The sequence below is a fragment of the Macaca fascicularis genome, chromosome 3, assembly GCF_037993035.2.
Source record: "Macaca fascicularis isolate 582-1 chromosome 3, T2T-MFA8v1.1".
Classification (NCBI taxonomy): domain Eukaryota; kingdom Metazoa; phylum Chordata; class Mammalia; order Primates; family Cercopithecidae; genus Macaca; species Macaca fascicularis.
Genome location: NC_088377.1, coordinates 115,469,433 through 115,492,193, shown reverse-complemented (window position 1 = coordinate 115,492,193; position 22,761 = coordinate 115,469,433). Strand labels below are relative to the sequence as shown.

Here is a 22,761-nt window from a genome sequence, read left to right as displayed (position 1 = left end):
TAATAATTAGAAGTATGAATTCAATACTACAGAGGTACATGGAATGTAAAGGTTGATATAAATAAATGTGAATTGGCCAGTAGACAGAATTTATTTCATCTTTATTCCTGGAGCATTTCTATGTCAGTAAGTTTATTACCTCAACAGTAATAAGTATATCGACATTAATAAATATCAAAATATTTAAAATATCTACCATGTGTCAGGAATTCCCTGATCTCATAGTCACACAAGCTATGTAGCCTGTTCAATTTGTGTTTTGGGGACCCTGTCTTTCCTTGTTTGCATTGTGGAAACTGAAATAACTTATCAATTATAAAAGACTTGTTAAGGTACAGCACAGTAATAAAAAATACACACACACACATATATATTTAATATCCTCAAGACAGTCCTAATAAGAGAAATATCTTCTTCTCAGCCCAAAGTATACCTTTGGGCAAGAACATTCAGTAAGTCTATTTGGTGAAAGAACATTTCTCCCAAGGTTCAAGTATCTCATTCTCATTGTACAATTTTCTGTTCTTAATTGATTAATTTTCTGACAGACATAAAAGAATCGTTTTTCCTTTTCTGCCTAAAAAGTATTTGGGGTGTGACTTCAATGCACAGAAAACATAAAATGACATAATCCTCCTATTGATATTATAGCTTATTGATATGTGTAGCACCACAGTGCAAATTAACCATTGCCTCATCAAACAAGCAATGGGAGAGTTGGGAACCAACGATAAGGCACCTAATTTTTTTTTCAGAGATAGCTGTTACTACACTCTACTCTCAATCTGAAATATCTTCTGGACCCTTTTATACCTTCAACCTCATTCTCCTTCATGATAGCTTCTACATCACTAGCAGTGTAATTATTTTCTGGCTTAAAATCTCATAATGGCTTTCCAATTTCTTCTGGATAAAATTCATCACATAGTACGACAGGCAAAACTCTTCCCCACCTGGTCTTGGCCACCTCTCTCGCCTCTTCTGCAGCAGCACGACTGGAGTCCAGGCCAGACCCAGATCTCTCAGTGCTCTTGACAAGTCTATCTTCCTCCAGTCTCCTGAGGTCCTTGGGGCTCTGACCTTGACAGGCCCTCTTCCCTCATTCCACTCCAGGCCATGCCCAATATTTACAAAGCCATGAGCATCATCTGCTCTGGGACAAACAGAAATGAACTTTTTGATCTCCTATCTTAGTTTAAGTGAATCATGAGAATCCCAGACTCCCAGTCATCTTCAGCCTCAAACTGCACTTTCCAGCCAGCCTTTCAGCCTTTTCTTTCTCTCTTTCTTTCTTTCTTTCTTTCTTTCTTTCTTTCTTTCTTTCTTTCTTTCTTTCTTTCTTTCTTTCTTTCTTTCTTTCTTTCTTTCTTTCTCTCCTTCCTTCCTTCCTTCCTTCCTTCCTTCCTTCCTTCCTTCCTTCCTTCCTTCCTTCCTTCCTTCCTTCCTTCCTCTCTTTGAGATGGAATCTCACTTCTGTCACCCAGGCTGAAGTGCAGTGCTGCCATCTCAGCTCACTGCAACCTCTGCCTCCCAGGTTCAAGCAATTCTCCTGCCTCAGCCTCCTGAGTAGCTAGGATTACAGGTGTGCACCACCACACCCGACTAATTTTTGTATTTTTAGTAGAGACAGGGTTTCACCATGTTAGCCAGGCTGGTCTCAAACTCCTGACCTTGTGATCCACCTGCCTCAGCCTCCCAAAGTGCTGGGATTGCAGGCATGAGCCACTGTGCCCAGCCTCCAGCCTCTTTTTGTATACAGTTTTGCCAATAGTACTTACTACCATCTGATATGGTACACACATTTACTTTTCCGTTTGTCTGCCTCTCCCCACTAGAATGTAAATGACCATGAGAAGTGGGTTTTACTTTGCTCACTGATGTATCCCTAACAACTTTAACAGTAAATATCAATTTGTAAGTGATGAATTTTGAATCAATGAATACTGAATGTCTTACAGTTCATACACTGCCCTTTGATGGGACATTTAAAAATATATTTGAATAGAAATGTGTATGTTGATTTTTCTCTTTGGAAATCCTTTTGCACCTTTTCTCACCTGTACCTACTCCGCTCCCCAACTTTACCTGTATAAATCCAATTTATCCTGAATAACTCCAGTTTATCCGGAATGACTCCTGCAATGGTTCACCATTGGTTTTCCTCTAGTTTTATCTGGGCTCCTGTAGGCACCTCACTGTTTTCTCCAGATAGTCAGTTCAAAAGTGGGTTATAATATTTATTATAATATAATTGATCACATAATTGTTCATCTTTCTGCTTGACTTTAAAGGATCCTCAGCTTTCCCATGGAATTCCTAGCATATAATAAGTTTAAATAAATGGATGATGGGATGCATGAATTAATGAATGAATAAAATAGAATAAAATAAATTACTAAATGACACACCTATCAATTGAGCACCCATTATTATTTAAAGGGTGCTAGGAAAATCTTCTTTCTTTCTTTCTTATAAAACAGGAAGAAACAACAACAAAAACTGTTACACTGACCTGCAACAAGTACCAGACATTTCCTATTACAGATGCAACATTTTGGACATTGTGTTGTCCAACAGAAACAAACAGTATGAGTGCTTAAGTGAGTTAATATACTATATTATGCCCTTTTTAAATGATTATATTCTTCAGGAAACTACCAGTTACTAGTAATTGCTATTGATTGCTATCCTATATGTAAAGAAAGATAATTTCTCTGAAGGCAGTTAATTCAATTAATGAATACTAAATGGTTGGAGTTGGCATGGGTGGGGATGGAGAAGGGACAGAGATGCTACAAGGGACAAATGGTGTCTTGTAAAATACAAGAGTGCCAGGGTTGCTTCCGAGTTGCACACTCCAGGTGTGCCATCTTATTAATCATTGAATTCCTAGTATGGAACACATTGCATGCTATTTAATTAAGAGTGACACTTTAGCTGAGGCTTTAAGGAAGCACTGGGTTTTCATGCGATAAAGGCAAAGAAACATCATGTAAGAAAACTCAGTCCTGAGTGAGAAGAGTAGGTTTAAGTCACTGCAAATAGTTGGATATGGGGTGCATAGGGAAGGGAGATGGAGCAAATAGGGCTGTAGGCAGATGCTATAGCCTATGTGGCACTGTGCTTCATGTCTATGGAACTCAGATTTTATCACCTTCTTCACTGTGACTCTGGATCCTGGAGTCTCATTAAAGTAACTTCAGGTGGGAATGAATGTCTCAAAAGGTGGGGATGACTACGACTCCATGTACTCATATATCTCCTGCACCCACACCCTTCAGTAAAGCAACTCTGCTTTAGCTAGCTTTACATATAGAGGATCTAAGTTTGCTTGAAAAATAAGTTTAATTAAAAATGCTATGATAGTTGACAGTGAAGGCCTGAAATTTAGAAACCCAGGAGCAATATAATCAGGCTTCTGTTTGAAAGGACGTTTTGGAGATGGGAAGTCAGGGCCTGCTCTGAGAGCCTGCTAATTGATAGTTTATGATGCAATGATGAATTAAACTATGACACTGGCAGAACATTTGGGAAGAAGCAGTTATAATGAGTACTAGAGAGTATTTTGTGATTAACTAAATATGAGAAATGACACAGTGGAGGGTAGGAGGATTCCAATATTTTAGGACTGGGAAGTGGACAGATTCTTGGATGCTATTCACCAAAATAGAAGGTAGGAATAGTAGCAGGTTTGGGTAGAATCTAACCAATGAAGTTTCAAACACAGTCAGTTTGGTATCTAACTCTTTGAAATATTTGGACATTCAGACAAAGAGTTCCATCTAAAATATAGTAAATAAATATTATTTGTGATCTGTGTAGGTTGTGTGGGGAGTAATTGAGGTATGTTATGTCTTACAGTGCCAATGTGTTATATGATGCAAAAACAGTCATGTTGAAATGAGAAGACGTATTTAAATAAACTTCAAAAAGTTTTTAAAATCAACATAATTGATCTAGGATACAGTGCCAATAAATAATTGTTACTTTTTAAAAAAAAACTGGAGAAGCGTTAAGGTCATATAAACATCGGGCACTAGAAATTTATAGTGACAGAAATCTGCATATTTATGAAATTTCTCTCAGGTTATGTTGAGTGTTCAAGTTGTAGGGACTGATATAGGAGATAACAGTTTTGATTGACGGTTGAGGTTGTGAGCCTCAACCATCTTTCTGCAACCATGTTGTAGAAAAAGAAAGATTCTAACTGATTTTAAAAGTGTATAAACAGAGTAATTAACAAGTAGTGGACCCTAAGGATGAAAGCAAGATCAGAAATTGGTCATTGAACTGGCAGAGATGAGAGATTAGAGACCTGACATTTGCAATGACGCAAAAGTGGTATGAAAAAGCTGAAGAGATAATGCATTAGGGATATCTTCAAAAATCAAAAGTCAAATATGGAAACAGTAGAAGTAGTGACATTATTTTTAAATAGGTGATAAGAGGCACTTATATTACAACAAATTATATTACGAAAATAAATCATCTTCTTCATTAAATGCCAAATGGATCATTACATACTATAGTCAAATAAAACCCAGATATACATATGCACATGTATAAATACATACAACCTTTATGCCTATTTATAATTATTTTAAAATTTTTATTCTATAAAAACTAAATGTTTTACTTTTACCATATATCTTATAATTGATTATCATTCTGTAGTGAGCATAATTATTTTTCCTTTTCAGTGTTGCTTTTTCTTGAGAAGCCCTTATTTTTTAGTTGCTATATAGAGTAAAAGACTAGCTACTCTATTCCTGCTGGAACTGTGGTAATGAAATATGGTGACTGGTAACAGGAAAACCAAACCAGATTATAGTCCCTCTCTGTTCAAAAGTCTGTTATTTTTCAGCCACAAAAACACCTCATTATACATTAGATAACAGATTATTGCAAAGCAAGATTCTATGAATGGAAAGGCATTTCTTTTGTCAGTTTCTGAGTCAAGGCTACCTCAGCCTTGAAAATTTTATTGTTGTCTATTGTTGCTTCTTCCTCATGGAAAAAACAAAAACAAAAACAAAAACTATCAAAGGTGGGTCTGAAAAAATATATAGGGTTAGAAATAGTCCTGGACAGTACACTATGTACTTAGTTCTAAAATGTGGAGGCCAAGCTTTGAAAAGGAATCGGAGTTTAATTAATCATTGCTTCATGAGGATTACACAGCCCATATTCCTTTCATGTAGTCTGTGCAATTTTTCCCAAATCAAGTACAATCTGTTTTTCATTTTTTTTGTTTTGTTTTGTTTTTTTGTTTTTTTTTTCCATTTTGAAACCTGATTTGATTTTTACCTCTAGTAAATCTGGCATCTTCTATTCAGTACTTAATATATGCTATTAGAAGAAAAGGAAGGTTTAGGTTTGAAATTCTTACAAAATCATCTAAATTATCAGAATTGTTCTCTTCTATGTGTGATACAGTTTTTTAGACAGACAAAATTATCCATAAAGATTTTCTCTTCTTTCTCAAAACTCAAGGACAATATCTTATCATGTAGAATTAAATACAGGACAACTTTCTTGTTTAATTCAATTTAAGGTATGTGTGATACATTTATAGCATGCAGCAGAGAACATGGAAGTTTTAATTCCTAGAATCATTTAAAAATATTCAGCCTAAAACACTATTAAACTGTAATACTACACATTAAGAACAGATCCACTGAAACTCATTCTGAGAAAAACAGAAAGTGTGGCGAGCCTCTCAATTCATGATAGAAAGAGAATTAAGAATCTAAAAATATTTTATAAGAAGAGAAAAATGATGATAAACGTATTAGTCATCATACATCTTGAAGGGCTATCATGTAGAATAGGTAAACTTGTTTTAAAAAAGCTTCTATCGACATATGATTACTTTAGGAAAAATATGTTACATCATTAATAGATGCGAAGGCCAGACACCGTGGCTCATACCTGTAATCTCAGCCCTTTGGGAGGCTGAGGCAGGCAGATTGCTTGAGGCCAGGAGTTCGAGACCAGCCCGGCCAACATGGAAAAACCCTGTCTCTACTAAAAATATAAACATTGGCTGGGCATGTTGGCATGCACCTGTAGTTCTCAACTACTTGGGAGGCTGGGGCAGGAAGATCCCTTGAACCCAGAAGACAGAGGTTGCAGTGAGCCAAGATCACATCATTACATTCCAGCCTGACTCATCATTGCACTCCAGACTCTGGAAAGAAAAGAAAAAGAAAAAGAAAAAGAAAAGAAGGAAAGAAGGAAAGAAGGAAAGAAGGAAAGAAGGAAGAAGGAAAGAAGGAAAGAAGGAAAGGAAGGAAAGGAAGGAAGGAAGGGAGGGAGGGCGGGAGGGAGGGAGGGAGGAAGGAAGGGAGGGAGGGAGGAAGGGAAAGAGAGAGAAAGAAAAAGAAAAGGAAAGAAAGAAGGAAGGAAGGAGGGAGGGAGGGAGGGAGGGAGGGAAGCAGTACAATGTAATGCTTAATATTATGGATTCTTCATCATATTGTCTAAGTTTCATTTATGACTCAACCATCTATTTCTTAGTTGCATGTACTTGCATTTTTATTTTTCAGAATGTCCGTTATTGAACTTATCTCTTTACCAACACACGTGTGTGTGTGTGTGTGTGTGTGTGTGTGTGGTGTGTGAAATGGAGTTTCGCTCTGTCACACAGGCTGGAATGCAGTGATGCGATCTCGTCTCACTGCAATTCTGCCTCCTGGGTTCAAGTGATTCTCCTGTCTCAGCCTCCCGAGTAGCTAAGACTACAGGCACCTGCCACATGCCCGGCTAATTTTTTTGTATTTTTAGTAGAGACGAGGTTTCACCATGTTGGTCAGGCTGGTCTCAAATTCCTGACCTTGTGATCTGCCCACCTCAGCCTCGGAAAGTCCTGGGATTACAGGCGTGATCCACTGTGTCTGGCCTCTATACGAACAATTCTATATGCTACTTTGTGATTCTGGAGTTGGGAATCTCTAGACCTGTGGCTCTCCTTGATCCCTGAGCTCCTTGCAGGGGATTTTTAAGGTCAAAATAATTTTCATAATGGAATTGAGATATTATTTGCTTTTCTTACTCTCATTCTCTTTTGAGTGTACAGTGAAGTTTTCAAGAGGCTATATGAAATATGATCCAGCAACAGAAACATACTACCAGATATAATTTACCCAGCTTTCCTCCATGAAGCCAGGCATTAAAGAGATTTGCAATGATGCAAAACAATGCTACCCTTCTCACTATTTTTGTTTGTTTTTGAAAATAGTTATTTTTCATAAGAATGGGTTGTTTTTTGTTAACAGGTAGTGGGCTGATTCTTGTTATTTTTGGAATGTCTCATCATTAATATGGTAAATTTCAATAGATATCACTCACATAAACATAAGTTTCTTCAGGTCCTCAGTTTTTAAGAGTTCAACGAGTCCTGTGATCAGAGTGAGAAACGCTGTTGCAGGTATTTCTTCATTGCCAGTGGATTCCTGCTCTGTCCATAGAGGACACTAGAGAGAGATGAGAAGGCACAGGGGTTGGGGCAGTGGGGAGGGGAGTTGGGGGAGAAGGGGTAGACCCTGAGAGAGAACCTGCTGCTCCTGTTGAATCTCTGCAGCCGTTCAGCCCCGTAGCGGGTTGTCCAGTGTAGGCTCTGGTCTCTAGCTCATGTTCACACCATCAAAGGCACAATGAGCTCCCCGCTAGGCAATCTGGGACAGGCCACGGTGATGCACCCTCCTCATAGGTCTGAGTTCCTGGGCTATAGACCCGTCTTGAATTCCCGAGCTTGAATTCCAGAGGCAGCCGGGAAGTATCATTGCCACAGAAGCACAAGAGCTGGGTCCGCTAGGCAACCCCTCACCTCAGAATTTCATCCTAGCTCCAAGGAATCCTTCCTCAGGGCTTCTGGGTTGTGATTATCGCCATCTAAGGGCAGCACATGTTTCCTGTGAGTCTATCTACATCACCTGTGTTTTCTTTTTGCTTTTTCAACCCTCCAAAACAGTTTAACCAATTACACTGTTTTACATTGGGTAATACAGTGAAATTTCTGTTTTCCTGACTGGAGGGAGATTGATACAACAGGTATTAGTGTAATTATGCGTCTCTAAAAATCTACCCATAATGAGAGAACCACCATCTCTATGGTGACACAAATTTAAGGTATCTAAAAGAAAAATCAAATCTCTGTTCTGAGCTTACAAATCTAAACATGTGAAAGTATATTGGTAATTAGCACAATAAATATTAAATATTATAAGTTTTTTAGATATAATTGCTTTATGACCACATTTTCAAATACTCAGCAATCTATACTTATCTAGCTATTTAAAAAGAGCAGTTTTCCAAATTTGATGGAAATATCTCTTCAAATTATTACCTAAACATAGAATTCTAAAGCAAGTGATAGATAAGGATAAATTATATTTTCTCTAATTAGCTATAATTATACTGGAAACATTTTAAATAACTCACACAATCTTATTGTGAAAGTCTAAATACTGCAAAAAAAAAAATTTTATGCAAATCATCATTCATTTTTTATGATAACTAGATATTTATTTAGCCTTTGAAATTTGTATTATATAAACGTTTAAAGTAAGTAAACTTACCGCCTGATAGGAGAGCAGGTTTACTTTTTACCATTGGACTAGAATGAGGAAACTTGTTGCTAAATGACATGAAAAGGTGTGCAGTGAAATCATCAGGAAGCTCGGCTTCCAGGAATGTCTTCATGAATAGTTTGAAACCTTCAAAATCTATTGTCTGGAAAAAAAAAAATTTAAACATATATTTTAAGATCCAACCAAATGTTAAAATTTTGTGCTGTGTTCAAAATCATTAGAAGTAGAAATGACCTCAAACCATTTTATATCCAAGTTTAACAAAAGGAAAGTGCCTATTTGAGAAATAGAGTGGGTCGTCCTGGGCTAACATTGGCATTGGGATATGTATGTCTTACCTGTGATGGCATAGCAGGAAGAGGAATAAGTTTCTAGTTAGATATTTCTATTTCCACAGTATCTGTAATGCCTTGAAAAATGTACTCTTTGAAACTTAGTTTCCTCCTGTCTAAATTGGGAATAATAATAATCCCACCCCACACAGTTGTTGCAGTGATTAAATCAGGCAATCACTGTGAACAAGCCAATACAGAGTCATTTATATACAACAGGCATTCAGAGAGAGAGGAATTTTCCATCTTTTTTGCTTGTCACTAATGGTGATTATTGCTTTTGACAATGTAAAAAGAGGTTAACCTTAATATGTCAACTAAATGCCAAGCTCAATGGATATAACCTTCTAAAACTACATATGTAGACTTTCCAAAGAAACATATTTTAAGACCTTACTCTCTGATACTCATTGTAGAACTATATAAATGAGTAGACATTTATTTGGAGAGAATTTTGGTGGTGTTAGGATCTCCATGCCCTTTAGAGGAAACGGTGATAGAAGACAACTTCCAATCTCAAGCTTAATGAGAGCCTTTCACAGGAGCCATAGTGAAGAGCTTGGTTTCTCCTTGGAGATGAAGGCAGTGGGCCAGGATCTGACTCCTTCCTAGGAAATTGAGGACAAGCACATGGGTGCTCTGGGGACAAAGGCAAGAAAATGGTGCTATTTTAAGTTGGCCAAAACTCCTCGTGACTGCAGGAACAATGGTGCATGATTATTTTCTGGGAAACAGATGTAGACCACATGGAGGAGAAAGCCGATGGAGTGGTCTTGGGTTCTCTCCAGTAGGGCATTTGAAAGGACTAGAAGACCTACAGAGAAGAGGCTGGAATAAAGCCACATGTTCCCAGATCAAGAGAGTGCAAGTGATGGGCTTGATAGTAAGCCCTTGAAGGGCAATTTTTTTTCCCAATTTAATGTGCTGAGATGCAACTGAAAATAGGACAAAGAGGAAATTTGGCTGGCTGCTACTCTTAGATCTGTTCACATTCCTGGCAGGTAAGAATAAAATTAACTTTGTAATAGAAAGTTTGTTTTTCCAGTGTGATAATACTGGGGGAAAGACACGGAGAATGACCAATTTTATTATTGCATTATTTGGGACAAATCTAAAATTAAATATGACATTCAGGAATATCATTAGAGATAGTAAATTTGTATAGATTTGATCATGTGCCAATTAAGTTTATATACGATGTTTGCTTTTTTACCTAATAGAATCTCAGGCAATAAAACAATGAAACCAAACCCTTTATTTATTAATAGTCCCAAGATTCTGCCTATACCTTAATCTAACTTTTTAATTTAGTTTCACTTTGCTTATTGATTCTCACAAGGACACTTCAGATATTTATTTTGGTGGCAGTAAGAAGATTTCATTTTCTTCCATATTTAATAAATTACCACCACTACCATAGAATATTGTCAATTCTAGCCTGTGAGGTGGAGGTTGCAGTCAGCTGAGATTGTGTCACAACATTCCGGCCTGGTGATAGAGCGAGACTCTGTCTCAGAAAAAAAAAACAAAAAAAGAAGAAGAAGATTGTCAATTCTAGTAGAAGAGTGAATTACATAACCAAAAACTCTAAATAATATTAAAAAATGTGAAGAATAGCCTCAGGTAGGAGTAGTGCTTCCAAAAAAGCAATTTGCTACAATGAATTCAGCCAACACTTAAAAACATGGTGATTAGGCCAACAGTCAGACACGAGATCCAAATAGTTTCCTTGAAAAGGAGCACCTACTCTTACTAAGAGAGCTCCTTAGAGACGGCCTACTAAAGAGAAGTATTCCACATTCACTTGGCTGAGTGACCAAAATTGATAGCTAATCTTCAACATGTATGAAGGCCCATGAGGAACCAGGAGTTGATTTTATTGTAAAGTTGCAGGAAGTCTGTGGGATGAAAATATTCACAAGCATTATGGTTAGAAGCAAAGTTACTTATGGCAGCACTTCCTTCTGTCCCTAGGTCTTCCATAGTCAGTATTTTATTTAGCAACACAACAGATGATAAGGAGCATGGTCTTTGAAGTCAGACTACCTGGATCTACTCTTGAAACTAACACAAGCTGTGTGACTGTGGACAATTTAAGCTCTCTGTGCCTCAATTTCTTCATCTATAAAATGAGAATAATAGCACCTACTTCTTGATTTGTTAGGAGGAACATATTATTTACTATTTTTAAAGCATCTGAATGACATCTGGCACACAGTAAACATTGTATGTAATTGAAGCAATTTTTGTGTAAAGAATCTCCATTTTAAAAATTCACAATTCCAAACAATATTTGAAGAAGAAGCCTAAAAGCCACATTACTTCACATGTTTTCATATTCATTTAACAAGCATGCACGGTTCATTGTTGTCTTTGTTGCTACTTTAAAAGCTAGTAATAAAATGTGAACTTCTAGAAGTAGTAAAGGACTAGAAATTAGTGAAAGTTTTTCTCTGAATCTGCTTTTGCACCATAACTATACCTTAAAACACTTCTTTCAAGCCAAGATTTTAACTTGGTAACATAACAAACAAACAAAACCAACAAAAACAGAATTCAGAATAAAGCAATTGTGTTTCAAATTCTAATACTTCCACCCACCACCTAACTGATATGGGGCAAGGAATTTATCTGTTCTTTTGAAGGAAAAATATGCCAAATCCCAAGTGTGTGCTCTTTACAGAGCCTTTCAGAACCCAGGTAGATGGTCATTAAAATCACTGTCTGTAATTTAATGATGAAAGCCAGAAAAATAACCAAGCAAAAGGAAAAATGAACTTTAATATCTATTGATAGAGGCAGGACACAGACAAATGTCTTGGCAGATAAGAGAGGGTCCTTGGAGAACCTCCAACCTGCCCAGGTCATTGTGCACAGGAGGCCTGTCTAAACATGCCCATGGTCTAAGCATGTCCCTTAACACATACTCAGTAAGGGAAATAAATCATTGTGAAGTGGTTCAGACTAAGGACCCACATGTGCACTGGAAAAATGGGGTGGAGCTACCAGAAAGTCATGCTTTATGCAGGGGAGAATCCTGGCCTCTTCAGCTCATGTGTGGTGGCCTGGTATTGAATTTGTGAGGTGGAAAACTGAATGCAGGACCCCTCTCTTTGTTGAGAGCTTTCTTTTCTCTTAATAAATTCCACCTTCTTTACCCTTCAACGTGTCTGCATGCTTAATTTTTCCTGGTCGTGAGACAAGCACCTGGATTTAGCTGAATTAAGAACCAAAAATGCCTGCATCATTTGGTGGCCTATATGGGGACATGAGGAAGGGTGAGTAAAATGTGAACCCTTCCTTTCACTTTCGTTTCTAGGTCTTCCAGTCCTTAGACTTTTTCTGAAGGCAGAGGAAACTGCATCCCCTGCGTCACTCTTGGATTTGGGAATGTCGGCCTCAGTCCAACACAGTCTTTGCTAAGGCATTTTTCTTCTTTTTTTTTTTCAGGACTGTAATGGCAACTATCTTTTCTTTTACAATACCAAGGGTGTTCCACCCCAACCCCAATGGCTGCCACATGGGAAAGATGCAAAAGTGGTGGCTCCCTGTGCCCCATTCCCTCCCTGCTGGGGCACATGGCCGTGTCTGCTGTATATACACTTGGCGTCCAACAGCCATGCAGGGTGGGACTGAGCCGAAGTTGCTGCCTGGGCCCCAGGGCAATCTTGGGGGCCAGAGGCCCTGTGCAGACAGGTGGCCAGTGTTCCCTGCCACACATCCATACAGTCTTCCTCTCCCCTGGCCAAGGAGTCCAGCTTGGTGGGACAACGATTAAAATGTTCTCTCTGTTTGCATAAGAACAAGAGGTTTCTTCCCCAGGCATTTCCCTGCCCTCTGCTTAAGCTTTTTTTTTTTTTTTTTTTTTTTTTTTTCCCTTTCTTTTCTCCACCAGGTCAGGAGTTCATGGATTGGTGTGAAGGTAGTTACAGTTTTTGCTATTACCTAGATTGGCAGGGACCACAATTGATTTTGCACCAACCTAATAACACAGCCCTGTGAGTACAAGGGGCTTCTCAATGCCAGAGGATTTTTCTTGAAAGGTGTTTTATTAGGCCAGGACTCCAATGCACAGGACACCCTTTTCTCTCTCATGTTTGAGAGGACCCAATTTTAGAGCTTCACCTTAGCATCTGGCTTATGATAGGGAGGTAATTCTTTTGTCCCAAACTCAATTCCAAGCTTTGGATTGAAGCCCTAGGAAAGAAAACTGGATCTTAGGGATCCAGAGGCAGACAACAATGGAAGTTAAAAGGCACACACCACACATGAGCATGACTAATTCTGGTTGATTAAGCCAAGCCTCCCATTTCATGGATAGAGGTCATGCTAGTATCCATGGCGTAAATGAGGTTTTGGGAACTCAAAGGCTACTTATAGCAGAGGGAAAGGCAGTGAGTGCATGGGGAAGTGTGGATAATCCCATGCCCTAGGCCCACCTGTTAACGTGAGTGAAAGCTGCATTGACACTCATGGGTGGCACCCTGTTGTGGTCACCAGGACTTGGGGATATAAGGATGAAAGAAGGAAAGAGGAAGCTTTTTCCTTCTCTCTCTCATGTACCCTGGGCATTCGCTAGGAAAAGAAAGGAACCAAGGACGCCTTGTTCCCCTCTTTCTAGATGAGTAGCCATTCATCTTCAGTCTGTGCTGCTTACAGATACATTCTGAGCCCTGGGGCTCCTTTGGAAAAAATGCTTTCTTTTTCCCCCTTGGTCCTCTCTTCACAGATGGTTAATCGTGTCTCCATACTACAGGACACTCCTCTCAGATGCATCCTTCAACATGTTTATTTCTCAAACCTGTATATTTCTCAAACCTTAAACTAGTTGGCTTAGAGTTGAGCTCAGGGGAGGGGAACCCAGAAGCCTGACATGCCAGAAAAGAGATAAAATATTTTATAACAGTCAGACATTTGGCCTCCCTCTCCCTGTGCAAACCAGTAAAAGGAAAGGTAAGGATCACTGTTTATATTCTCTGTAAAGTTTTGATTAATCAAAAAGGATTTATGAGGTTGGTCTCAAGCTGTAGCCAATCTGGTGTGCTTTGCATGTCTTTCTATATCATTCTGTCAGAAAGAGGAGTACCTTAGGATGCAATAAGGACCTAGGACCCCATAAGCCCACTGTTTGAGTCAGCCTGGCAAACTGCCCAATACCAAACTATTCGGCAGGTCTCCATCTTGTTTTACATTCTTGGAAGGATGACTCGTAACCATGTGGCAGTATGTTGTTTTTGTCCCTGCCATTTTACAGTGGCAGCCTGGGATCAGTCCTGGCTTAGGGAATGAGTAGTTTCCGATAGATACCTATGGGACTTCTGCCATTTGCTGATTCTCTCCCACTCCATGAACAACTTCTAGCTTTCTTTTGTGAATCTTCCTTTATCTGAGCTACCCTTAAAGGTTCTAGTTTTTGTAAAAACTGCTTACCACCCCTTTGAAAACACTTCATACACTCGCAGTTAAATCATAACCTTTTGAGGCTTGTTGGTTTCACCTGTGAGGTTACTTTTAGTAAAGTTCAAAAGCCAGAAATATGAGCCATTTGGCTTGGCTAAAGTTGGGTATCCAGGGATTTAAAAGGATTTTCTTAAAGAATGCTCAACTTAATTAAAAGTGGATATCCAAGCTATAGGGATATTTAAAAGGCCTTTATGTCTTTCTCTTCATGGATCTTGTTTTTCTGAGAAAGTTTTTTTCCTCATCAACTGAACTTTTTTTCTCCATTTTGTCTTGTCACTCTTAATGAACTCATGAGACACCCTAAGATAATTTCTGATGAACTGAAACTACTTGGGAAAAACAGAAAAGATATAACGTATTCCATTTTTGGAGAAACCTGTTTTCCTCATGGAACCTCAGTAATTAGAGGTAGATAATCCCTTTCAAAATCTGTTTTTGTCTTCCACTTATATCTGCTTATTAGGTACTGTTACCTCTGTTTCTTAAAGGGCTCCACCCTCAGGCCAATTATACAATTAGGAGATTGGCAAATGAAAAATCTTAAAACTACTGCATCTTCTTTGTCTATATAATTATATATGTGATTTTTATATAAAAGCATTCTAATTAATTGGCCTAAAGAAAAATAAGCACTAGATCAAATATTTTTTCGAGGAAAATAAAAGCTGTTATACCTTTTGGTTCATGTAATTTTAATCTTTGAGAAATAAAAAGTCTTAAAGATTATTGGTAAAATTCAAATGTCATTAAAATTTAAATAGGTGGTCTAAATTGTGCAAGTCAGATACTAAGTTTGATAAATGTTTTAAGGTTGTAAATGCTTCTTTGGCCTTTGAGGACTGTTCAACTTGCCTGCTTTACAACTTGGTAAGGCCTGAGGACATATAGAATTAACCAAACCCTTGAACAGGCTAGAAGGAATCAAACTTTATTTGTGCCTAATGCATAATTAAAACAATTTACTGGATTTTACATTAAAATTAAAAATTGCTAAGAGTTACCATTATAACATATAATTGAGACCACCACTGAAAATAGGTATACATGCAAGGTGTGTAAGAATAGTAAAATATATTTTCAGTAAAAGATTATAAGAAGGCATGGAAATGTAAGTAAATTTTTGCCTAGGGTTAAAGGATTGTTTTAAATTTAAAAAATTTCAATAAGCTAAAGCTTTAAACAAGTTGTGGAATTTTTCTAAATTTAATATTGCAAAAGAAATTCTGTGTATGAACATAGACTAAATTCAAAGGATATTATACTTTTTTTTTTCTGTAAACTGAACAACGAAATAAAAGCACAATAAGGTTTTCTTAAAGCACTAATCTGTTCTTTAGCAAAATTTGTAATGGGTTATAAAAGGTTTTTAAGAATCTTACCTTATGGTCAAACTGGTTTAGAATGTATAGAATTGTCTATAAGGTTTCATTAGAAAATTTGTGTTAATAGTAAACTAATGTAAGGGTAAAATTTGGCTCTCTCTCCCTTGTTCAAGATTTTTATGTAATAGTAAAGAATAAAGAACGATTTTCATTTGCCTTGTAAATAGACTGTCAAGGAAAAGAAAGAGAAGACAGGAGACAAATTGTTTGAAAAGTTAAGTCCTTCCTCTTAATGAGTAAAGGCTTTCCCTGTTTTAAAGTTTTTGAGTCATCATTTTAACAAAATAACTACCTGGGATTGTATTTCAAATTATCAATGTTTTAAACCTCTAACATTTAACAGCCTTCCCGAAATCAAATTTCAGCTTCAAGATTGTCTTTCCTGACCCCTAGCTTTTGGATGCTACAGAGGGTCCCTAGAGCATCCAGAAGAAGAGAGGTAAACAGAATAATTTAATATGGTTAGGTACATAGGATTGCCAAAATTATGTTTAATTTTCTTTGGGTTATATTTTAGTGAATAATGCTAACATATGTCCGAAAATTGTATGGGATTTCTAAAATTCTAATGTTTGAGCATATGCTATCAATGACAATTAAGGTTATTTTATTAAGTTATTGTAAACCACAGAGATAACCACATTTTGTCAATCACATTTCTGACTGTAACTACCCAGGTCATTTTGTTATTCACAATTGTCTTCTTTTGATCCTCTTCAAAAGATGGTTTATAATCAGCTATAAAACGTTGATGGGTGTTCTCAAATACGAGTTTCTGATAACGTTGGAGACTGTAATATTGGACTAAAAGGAAAATGTACAGGACTCATGAAGAGCTGAAACATTCATGGGTATTAAGTAGAACAAGAGTTAACTTAATGGATGAACTAATAGAAATATGAAGTAATCACCGGGCGTGGTGGCTCAAGCCTGTAATCCCAGCACTTTGGGAGGCCGAGACGGGCGGATCACGAGGTCAGGAGATCGAGACCATCCTGGCTAACCTGGTGAAACCCCGTCTCTACTAAAAAAAAAAATACAAAAAACTAGCCGGTCGAGGTGGTGGGTGCCTGTAGTCCCAGCTACTCAGGAGGCTGAGGCAGGAGAATGGCCTAAACTCGGGAGGTGGAGCTTGCAGTGAGCTGAGACCCAGCCACTGCACTCCAACCTGGGCGACAGAGCGAGACTCCATCTCAAAAAAAAAAATAAATAAATAAAAATAAAATATAGAAAACTGAAGTAATCTTTTTAAAAACTTTTTGCTTGAAACATTGCTGATCCTTGTTTTGTTATTCAGAGTCAAGAAAACTTTTATTTTCAGCTATTTACAGTCTTTAATAATTGAGTAAGGTATACTCATGTGAACAAAATTTGGAACATACTTCTTTCTCTTTGCCTAGTTCCTCTAGAATTTGGAAACTATCTGTGAGTGTTCTTACGGCAATATGGTTATTTGCATCAATGCAATAAGAATTCATTTTCTTTGGCAACAGTACACAATTGGAGAAACTGGTTATTTTACTAAGATTTTGACTGGAGAGGTGTGCTTCCCTTTAAGGAATCACGCTCGACTTGCAGAGCCAATAGAAGCCCCTTGGGAAAACTGGCTTCATACCTTGTCTACACAGTCCTCATCCTGGTTTCCTAATCTGTGATGAGTAAAGAATGTCACTTAATGGGCCCACGAACTCTATATTCTAGGGATGTCAAGAAGAGAGGAATTCACCCAATTCTTAGGTATTGAGGGTACTAACCCATGGCTGGGCTTGACTTTACAAGTCCTATCTGAGATTCCTTATGGAGCAGAATTCCATCGAAAGCAATTTTAAAAGCCTATGTAAAAATAATTATTCTTGCTGCATTTTATGCAAACTGTCAGGCCAAGTATAAGACTGAAGTCTATTTTGCAAACAGCTCAGTCCTATCATGATTTGTTTTTAACAAAAATGAGGACTGGGGAGAGAAAAATTATGTTTCAAAACTTATCACACATTTGTCATCAAATTCTAGTCTCATTAGTTGTTTTTAATTTTTTTTTTTTTGGCCTATATTTTAGATTAACCCTCTTATTCCTGTGAACCAACCGGCAATTTCTGGCTACAACTCAGAAGAAACAAAAGGCATAGGTAATGTAATAATCTGGATCAATATTTTAATTCTGAAAAATTATCCTGAAAATCCCGACAGATGATAGGAGTAAATAGGGTGCTCATAACCCAGAGGTTCCTCTGGGAAAATAAGAGGAAAGGAGCTAACCAAAGCCAAGCCCCATGCAACCAAATCTTGCAGGCATAATTATAGCCACCAGTTATCTGGGCATGCTGGCAGCCTTAGGATTTTTGAGCTGCCCTTACCCATCCCTCTTTGTTTGGTTTTAATATATGTCTTCTAATAACCCTGTTTGTTTCTTCTCACCTTCAGGCCATCAAACTCCAAGCAGTCATAAAACCAGAGTCTCGAATGATGGCCTCTTTTTACAGAGAACCTTAAATAGGCTTTTGAGAGAGTTATGACTGCCATATTTCCAAAACAGCACCCCTTAACAGCAGGAAGTAGTTAAGATCAGTCTTCGTCCCTATTCTAACTGCAGTACCTCTAGTGTACTACTTTAGAGGGGAGAATAATAGAGGTAGGAGGCAGAAAAATGCCTCGGCAGATAAAGGAGGGTCCGCAGAGAACCTGTGACCCACCCAGGCCATTGTGCACAGGGGGGCTTGCCTAAGCATGGTCACAGAGAAAAATTCTGTCCCTTGATATATGCTCAGTAGGGAAATGAATCAATGTGTAGTGGCTCAGACTAAGGGCCCACATGTGCACTGGAATGATGGGGCAAAGCCACCAGAAATTCGTGCTTTATGCAGGGGAGGAGCCTGACCTCTTCATCTCATGTGTGGTGGCCTGGTATTCAATTTGTGAGGTGAAAACCTGTGTGTAGGACCCTCTCTTTTCTGAGCACTTTCCTTTCATTTAATAAATTCTGCCCTCCTCAGCCTTCAATGTGTCCGCATGCTTAATTTTTCCTGGTTGTGAGACAAGAACCTGGATTTAGCTGAACTAAGGAGTAAAAATTCCTGAATCATTGGCATTTCTCCTAATAAGCAATACATTTCTTCTTGACTCTTCTTTTTTCAGCACTCAGGAAGACTTTCTGAAATTTCTGAAGTGTAGTTCTCTCTGGCTCAGCAAGCAAAATACTGTTTTATTTTCTGACAGCTCTAAGTCTTAATTCCCTCCATATAAAGTTGTATATGAAATCAATCATTCAGGCTGGGCATGCTGGATCATATCTGGCACTTTGGGAGGCTGAAGCAGGCAGATCACCTGAGGTCAGGGGTTCAAGACCAGCCTGGCCAACATGGCAAAACCCCGTCTCTACTAAAAATAAAAAAATTAGCCAGGCATGGCGGCATGTGCCTATTGTCCCAGCTACTCGGGGGTGTGAGACAGGAGAATGACTTGAACCTTGGAGGCAGAGACTCCATATATATATAAAAAAGGAATCAATCATTCAGAGTTGTCTCAATGTAATAAAAATTGATGTAAAGCAGTTAGCATGCACTTGGGCACATAATATATAAAATAAATAAAAGGAGTAGGTAAAAGGAAGCACTGTCCTAAGCTTAGATACATTTTTAAGTTAACTTAATTTGCCTTTTTTTTTCTTTTTTTGAGACAAAGTCTTGCTCTTCTTCCCCACGCTGGAGTGCAATGGCATGATCTTGGCTCACTGCAACTTCCGCCTCCTGGGTTCAAGCGATTCTTCTGCCTCAGCCTCCCGAATAACTGGGATCATAGGTGCCCACCACCACGCCAGCTAATTTTTGTATTTTTAGTAGAGACAGGGTTTCACCATGTTGGCCAGGCTGTTCATGAACTCCTAACCTCAGGTGATCCATCTGCTTTGGCCTCCCAAAATACTGGGATTACAGGTGTGAGCCACCATGCCCAGCCAATTTGCCTTTTTATTGGTACAGAAAACTGTAAACTTTATTGCATCTTTCTGAATAAAACCTTCAGGTTTTGTGTGTCTCAAATACTTTGCTATAACATTTCTGTGTCAGGTAACAGAGACAAATAACAACTTTTATAAGGCAATAATTCTAAAAAATAAATCTTCCTTTGAAAAATAAAAGCCTACTACAGATATAAGAATGAAGTAAAAATTTCCTCAATTCTTAAATTATTTCTACAAGATGACATCACATTTTTTATTGCTGAAGTGTTATTGACAATGTAAATTTCTTTCTCAAACTTCTTCACTGTGTTCTTTGGAGCAAAATTAATTTATCTCATATTTTCTGGCAATAGATAGGGCTTACAATGTGAGAAAACACAAACCTCTTCTTTTTTTTTTTTTTCTGAGACAGGGTCTCTCTCTGTTGCCCAGATTGGAGTACACTGGCCCAGTCATAGCTCACTGCAGCCTCGATCTCCCACACTCAAGCAATCCTTCCACCCCAGCCTCGCAAGTATCTGGGACCACAGGATGGTGCCATCATACCTGGCTAATGGTTTTTTTTTAAATTTTCTAACTCAGAGTTTTCGATTCACTGAGAAATGTTTCTTCAATGAGTTTCCTGGTTAACCCATCCCTTTTCTTCTCTTGTAAGTAAAGTCTTTTCAAATATTTCCTAAAATTCTATGTTGTCCATATTATTAGACATTTCTGATAAATGGATGATATCCTCATCTGTACATTTTCCTTATATCATGACTTACAAGAAAATTTCCAAATTTAGGCATCAGAGTTTCTACGGCTGTCATGTAACAGCATTAGAATTGCTTTTGGAAGACTGTGACCTTTAAATAGAATGAGATCATTTATATGCATATCAATGAAGCCATTAATGATGAAAATTGGGTCAGACTTAACTGAATGACTACTTAAAAATTGAATTGCTGTAGGCTCAAACACATCCACGCACATCCACGCGCGCGCACACACACACACACACACACACACACACAAATGTTCAAAATTTTAAAAACTGCTTTTTCATTTTTTTTTTTTCCTTAAGGAACAGCCACAGACTATTTAGGGAGATAACAGAGAATTTGTAAAGAATACTGACTGAGGGAGCTGCTCAGATGTCGCTGCCAAATTGGCACAGATTCAAGGCACATTTCTATATGCCTTTCATTATTATTTCTGACCATCTGGATCCTTTGTTTTTAAATCCTTGTTAATACTAAAGAGAAGACACTAGTATTCATCCAAGCAGATTCAAAGTGAATGAAAATAAATGTCATCACTCTATCCTTAATTTCTTTTCGTAGTTTTGGGTTGTGGATTTTCTCATATTCAAAAAGTGTTCTTTGAGCACCCACTCAGCACCAGGCTCTGTTCTAGGTGTTTGGGTAAAGATATTACTAGAACACACAAAATTCCTTCCATGAAGGAGCTTAGCTTCTAATGAAAGGAATAAGAAAACAGCAACATTAATGTGCTGAATCTACAATGCCTAATGGTATTAAGTGCTATAGAAAAAAAATAAAGAAGAAAAAGATTTCTTGGGGGAATGTGCTTGCAGTTTTTTAAATCCAATTATCAAGAAATGAGAAGCTACTCTTTCAGTAAAGATTTAAAGGTGATGAGGCACATATTTGCACATATTTGGAGAAAGCACATTTCAGGCAGAGAAGACAGCTAGTACAATGGCCCTGAGTTATAAGGATGCTCCTGTTCCAGAGAAATTTCCACTGGAGCCAGTGAGGAGGAGCAGGAAACTGGAGCAGGAGTGAGGGAGGACTAGAGTAATAGAATACAAGGTCAAAGACTCAAGCTGTGGTGATGTGTGGACCGGGCAGAGCACACAGGATATTAGATCATCAAAAGAGAGTTATAGCTTTAACATGGAGTAAGTTTTTAGTAGGAAATTCCATGATCTGACTCATATTTTAACAGAACCATGTGACCATAATAACACTTATTAGTATCAGACAAAAGATAGCCTATGGGCAGTTTCTATGTTTTTCTAACTTGTATTCACCACAAATTAATAAATGATCCCTAAAACACAAAAATGAATCATTCAACTATTATAGTTAAAGTAACTGTTTGAAACCACAAAGAAATCACTTTATCTATCAACAAATGTTAACTGAGTACCTATATGTGTAAAATACTATGCACTTACTGAGCAAAGAACTCTGATGAAATTAAATAGATAATAATTTAAATTAATCAGAGTTTTTTTTTTTTTACAGTTTCCATTTCTATTTCACATTCTAATTTATATTATTAACTAATTATATTAAATTTTAAAAATTGATATGAAGGTCACTGAGTGAAAGTATATTGATTAAATATGCAGCATGGCTATCTTACTGAGATTTCAAAATATATTTTTTTATATTAAAATTCATTTAGAAAAATTTATATTTTAAATATTGCATTTCTTATGCTTATCTTGCACTGCAATTGACTATTCATTATTTCAAATTTCAGAGAGTTCCTTGATAGTCCCCTAAATCTGTCAAATAGATAGTTCCTTTGAAGAGAAAGAGTGCAAAGTGTGAAAACCTTGAATTTTAATTTTTAAATTAGTTTTGGCAAATGAAAACTATTTTAGCACTTCAGAGGCACATATTCCACTAACTCTAGCTTTACCTAAGACTACAATTATGAAGACTCAGTAGAAAGACAATTAAAAACTTCTCATTCCTGAAGGGCTATATGATCCAACACGATTTTGCATCACACAGTCTTTTACATTATAGGTCCTCATTATGTAACACTATCCACATGTTACTGTGTTTTAGGAACTGCACTAAGTATGTTATATGTGTGTTATCATTTAATCATCACAATACCTATGGACAAAGAAACTGAGGCTCAGAAAATTTCCTTAAATTGCCCAACACCAAAAGCTTCTAATTGACACTGAAGACATAAATATTTCTAACTTCAATGTGCATTACATTATACTTAAAGTATAATTTTCTAAACAGATTTTGCAATAATAACACATGGTACAAGGTAATTTCCCACTG

At 37.4% G+C, this 22,761-nt stretch overlaps 1 protein-coding gene across 23 annotated transcripts in view; it reads right to left on the bottom strand.

Moving 5' to 3' along the window:
- Positions 1 to 22,761, bottom strand: part of DGKB (diacylglycerol kinase beta) — a 764,643-nt gene that overhangs the window by 575,051 nt on the left and 166,831 nt on the right. For all 23 annotated transcript variants that reach the window (XM_005550071.5, XM_065542255.2, XM_065542256.2 and 20 more), the window contains one exon: positions 8,580 to 8,733. In XM_005550071.5, the coding sequence (XP_005550128.1) occupies positions 8,580 to 8,733 (154 nt within the window). The remainder of the gene's footprint in view (positions 1 to 8,579; positions 8,734 to 22,761) is intronic.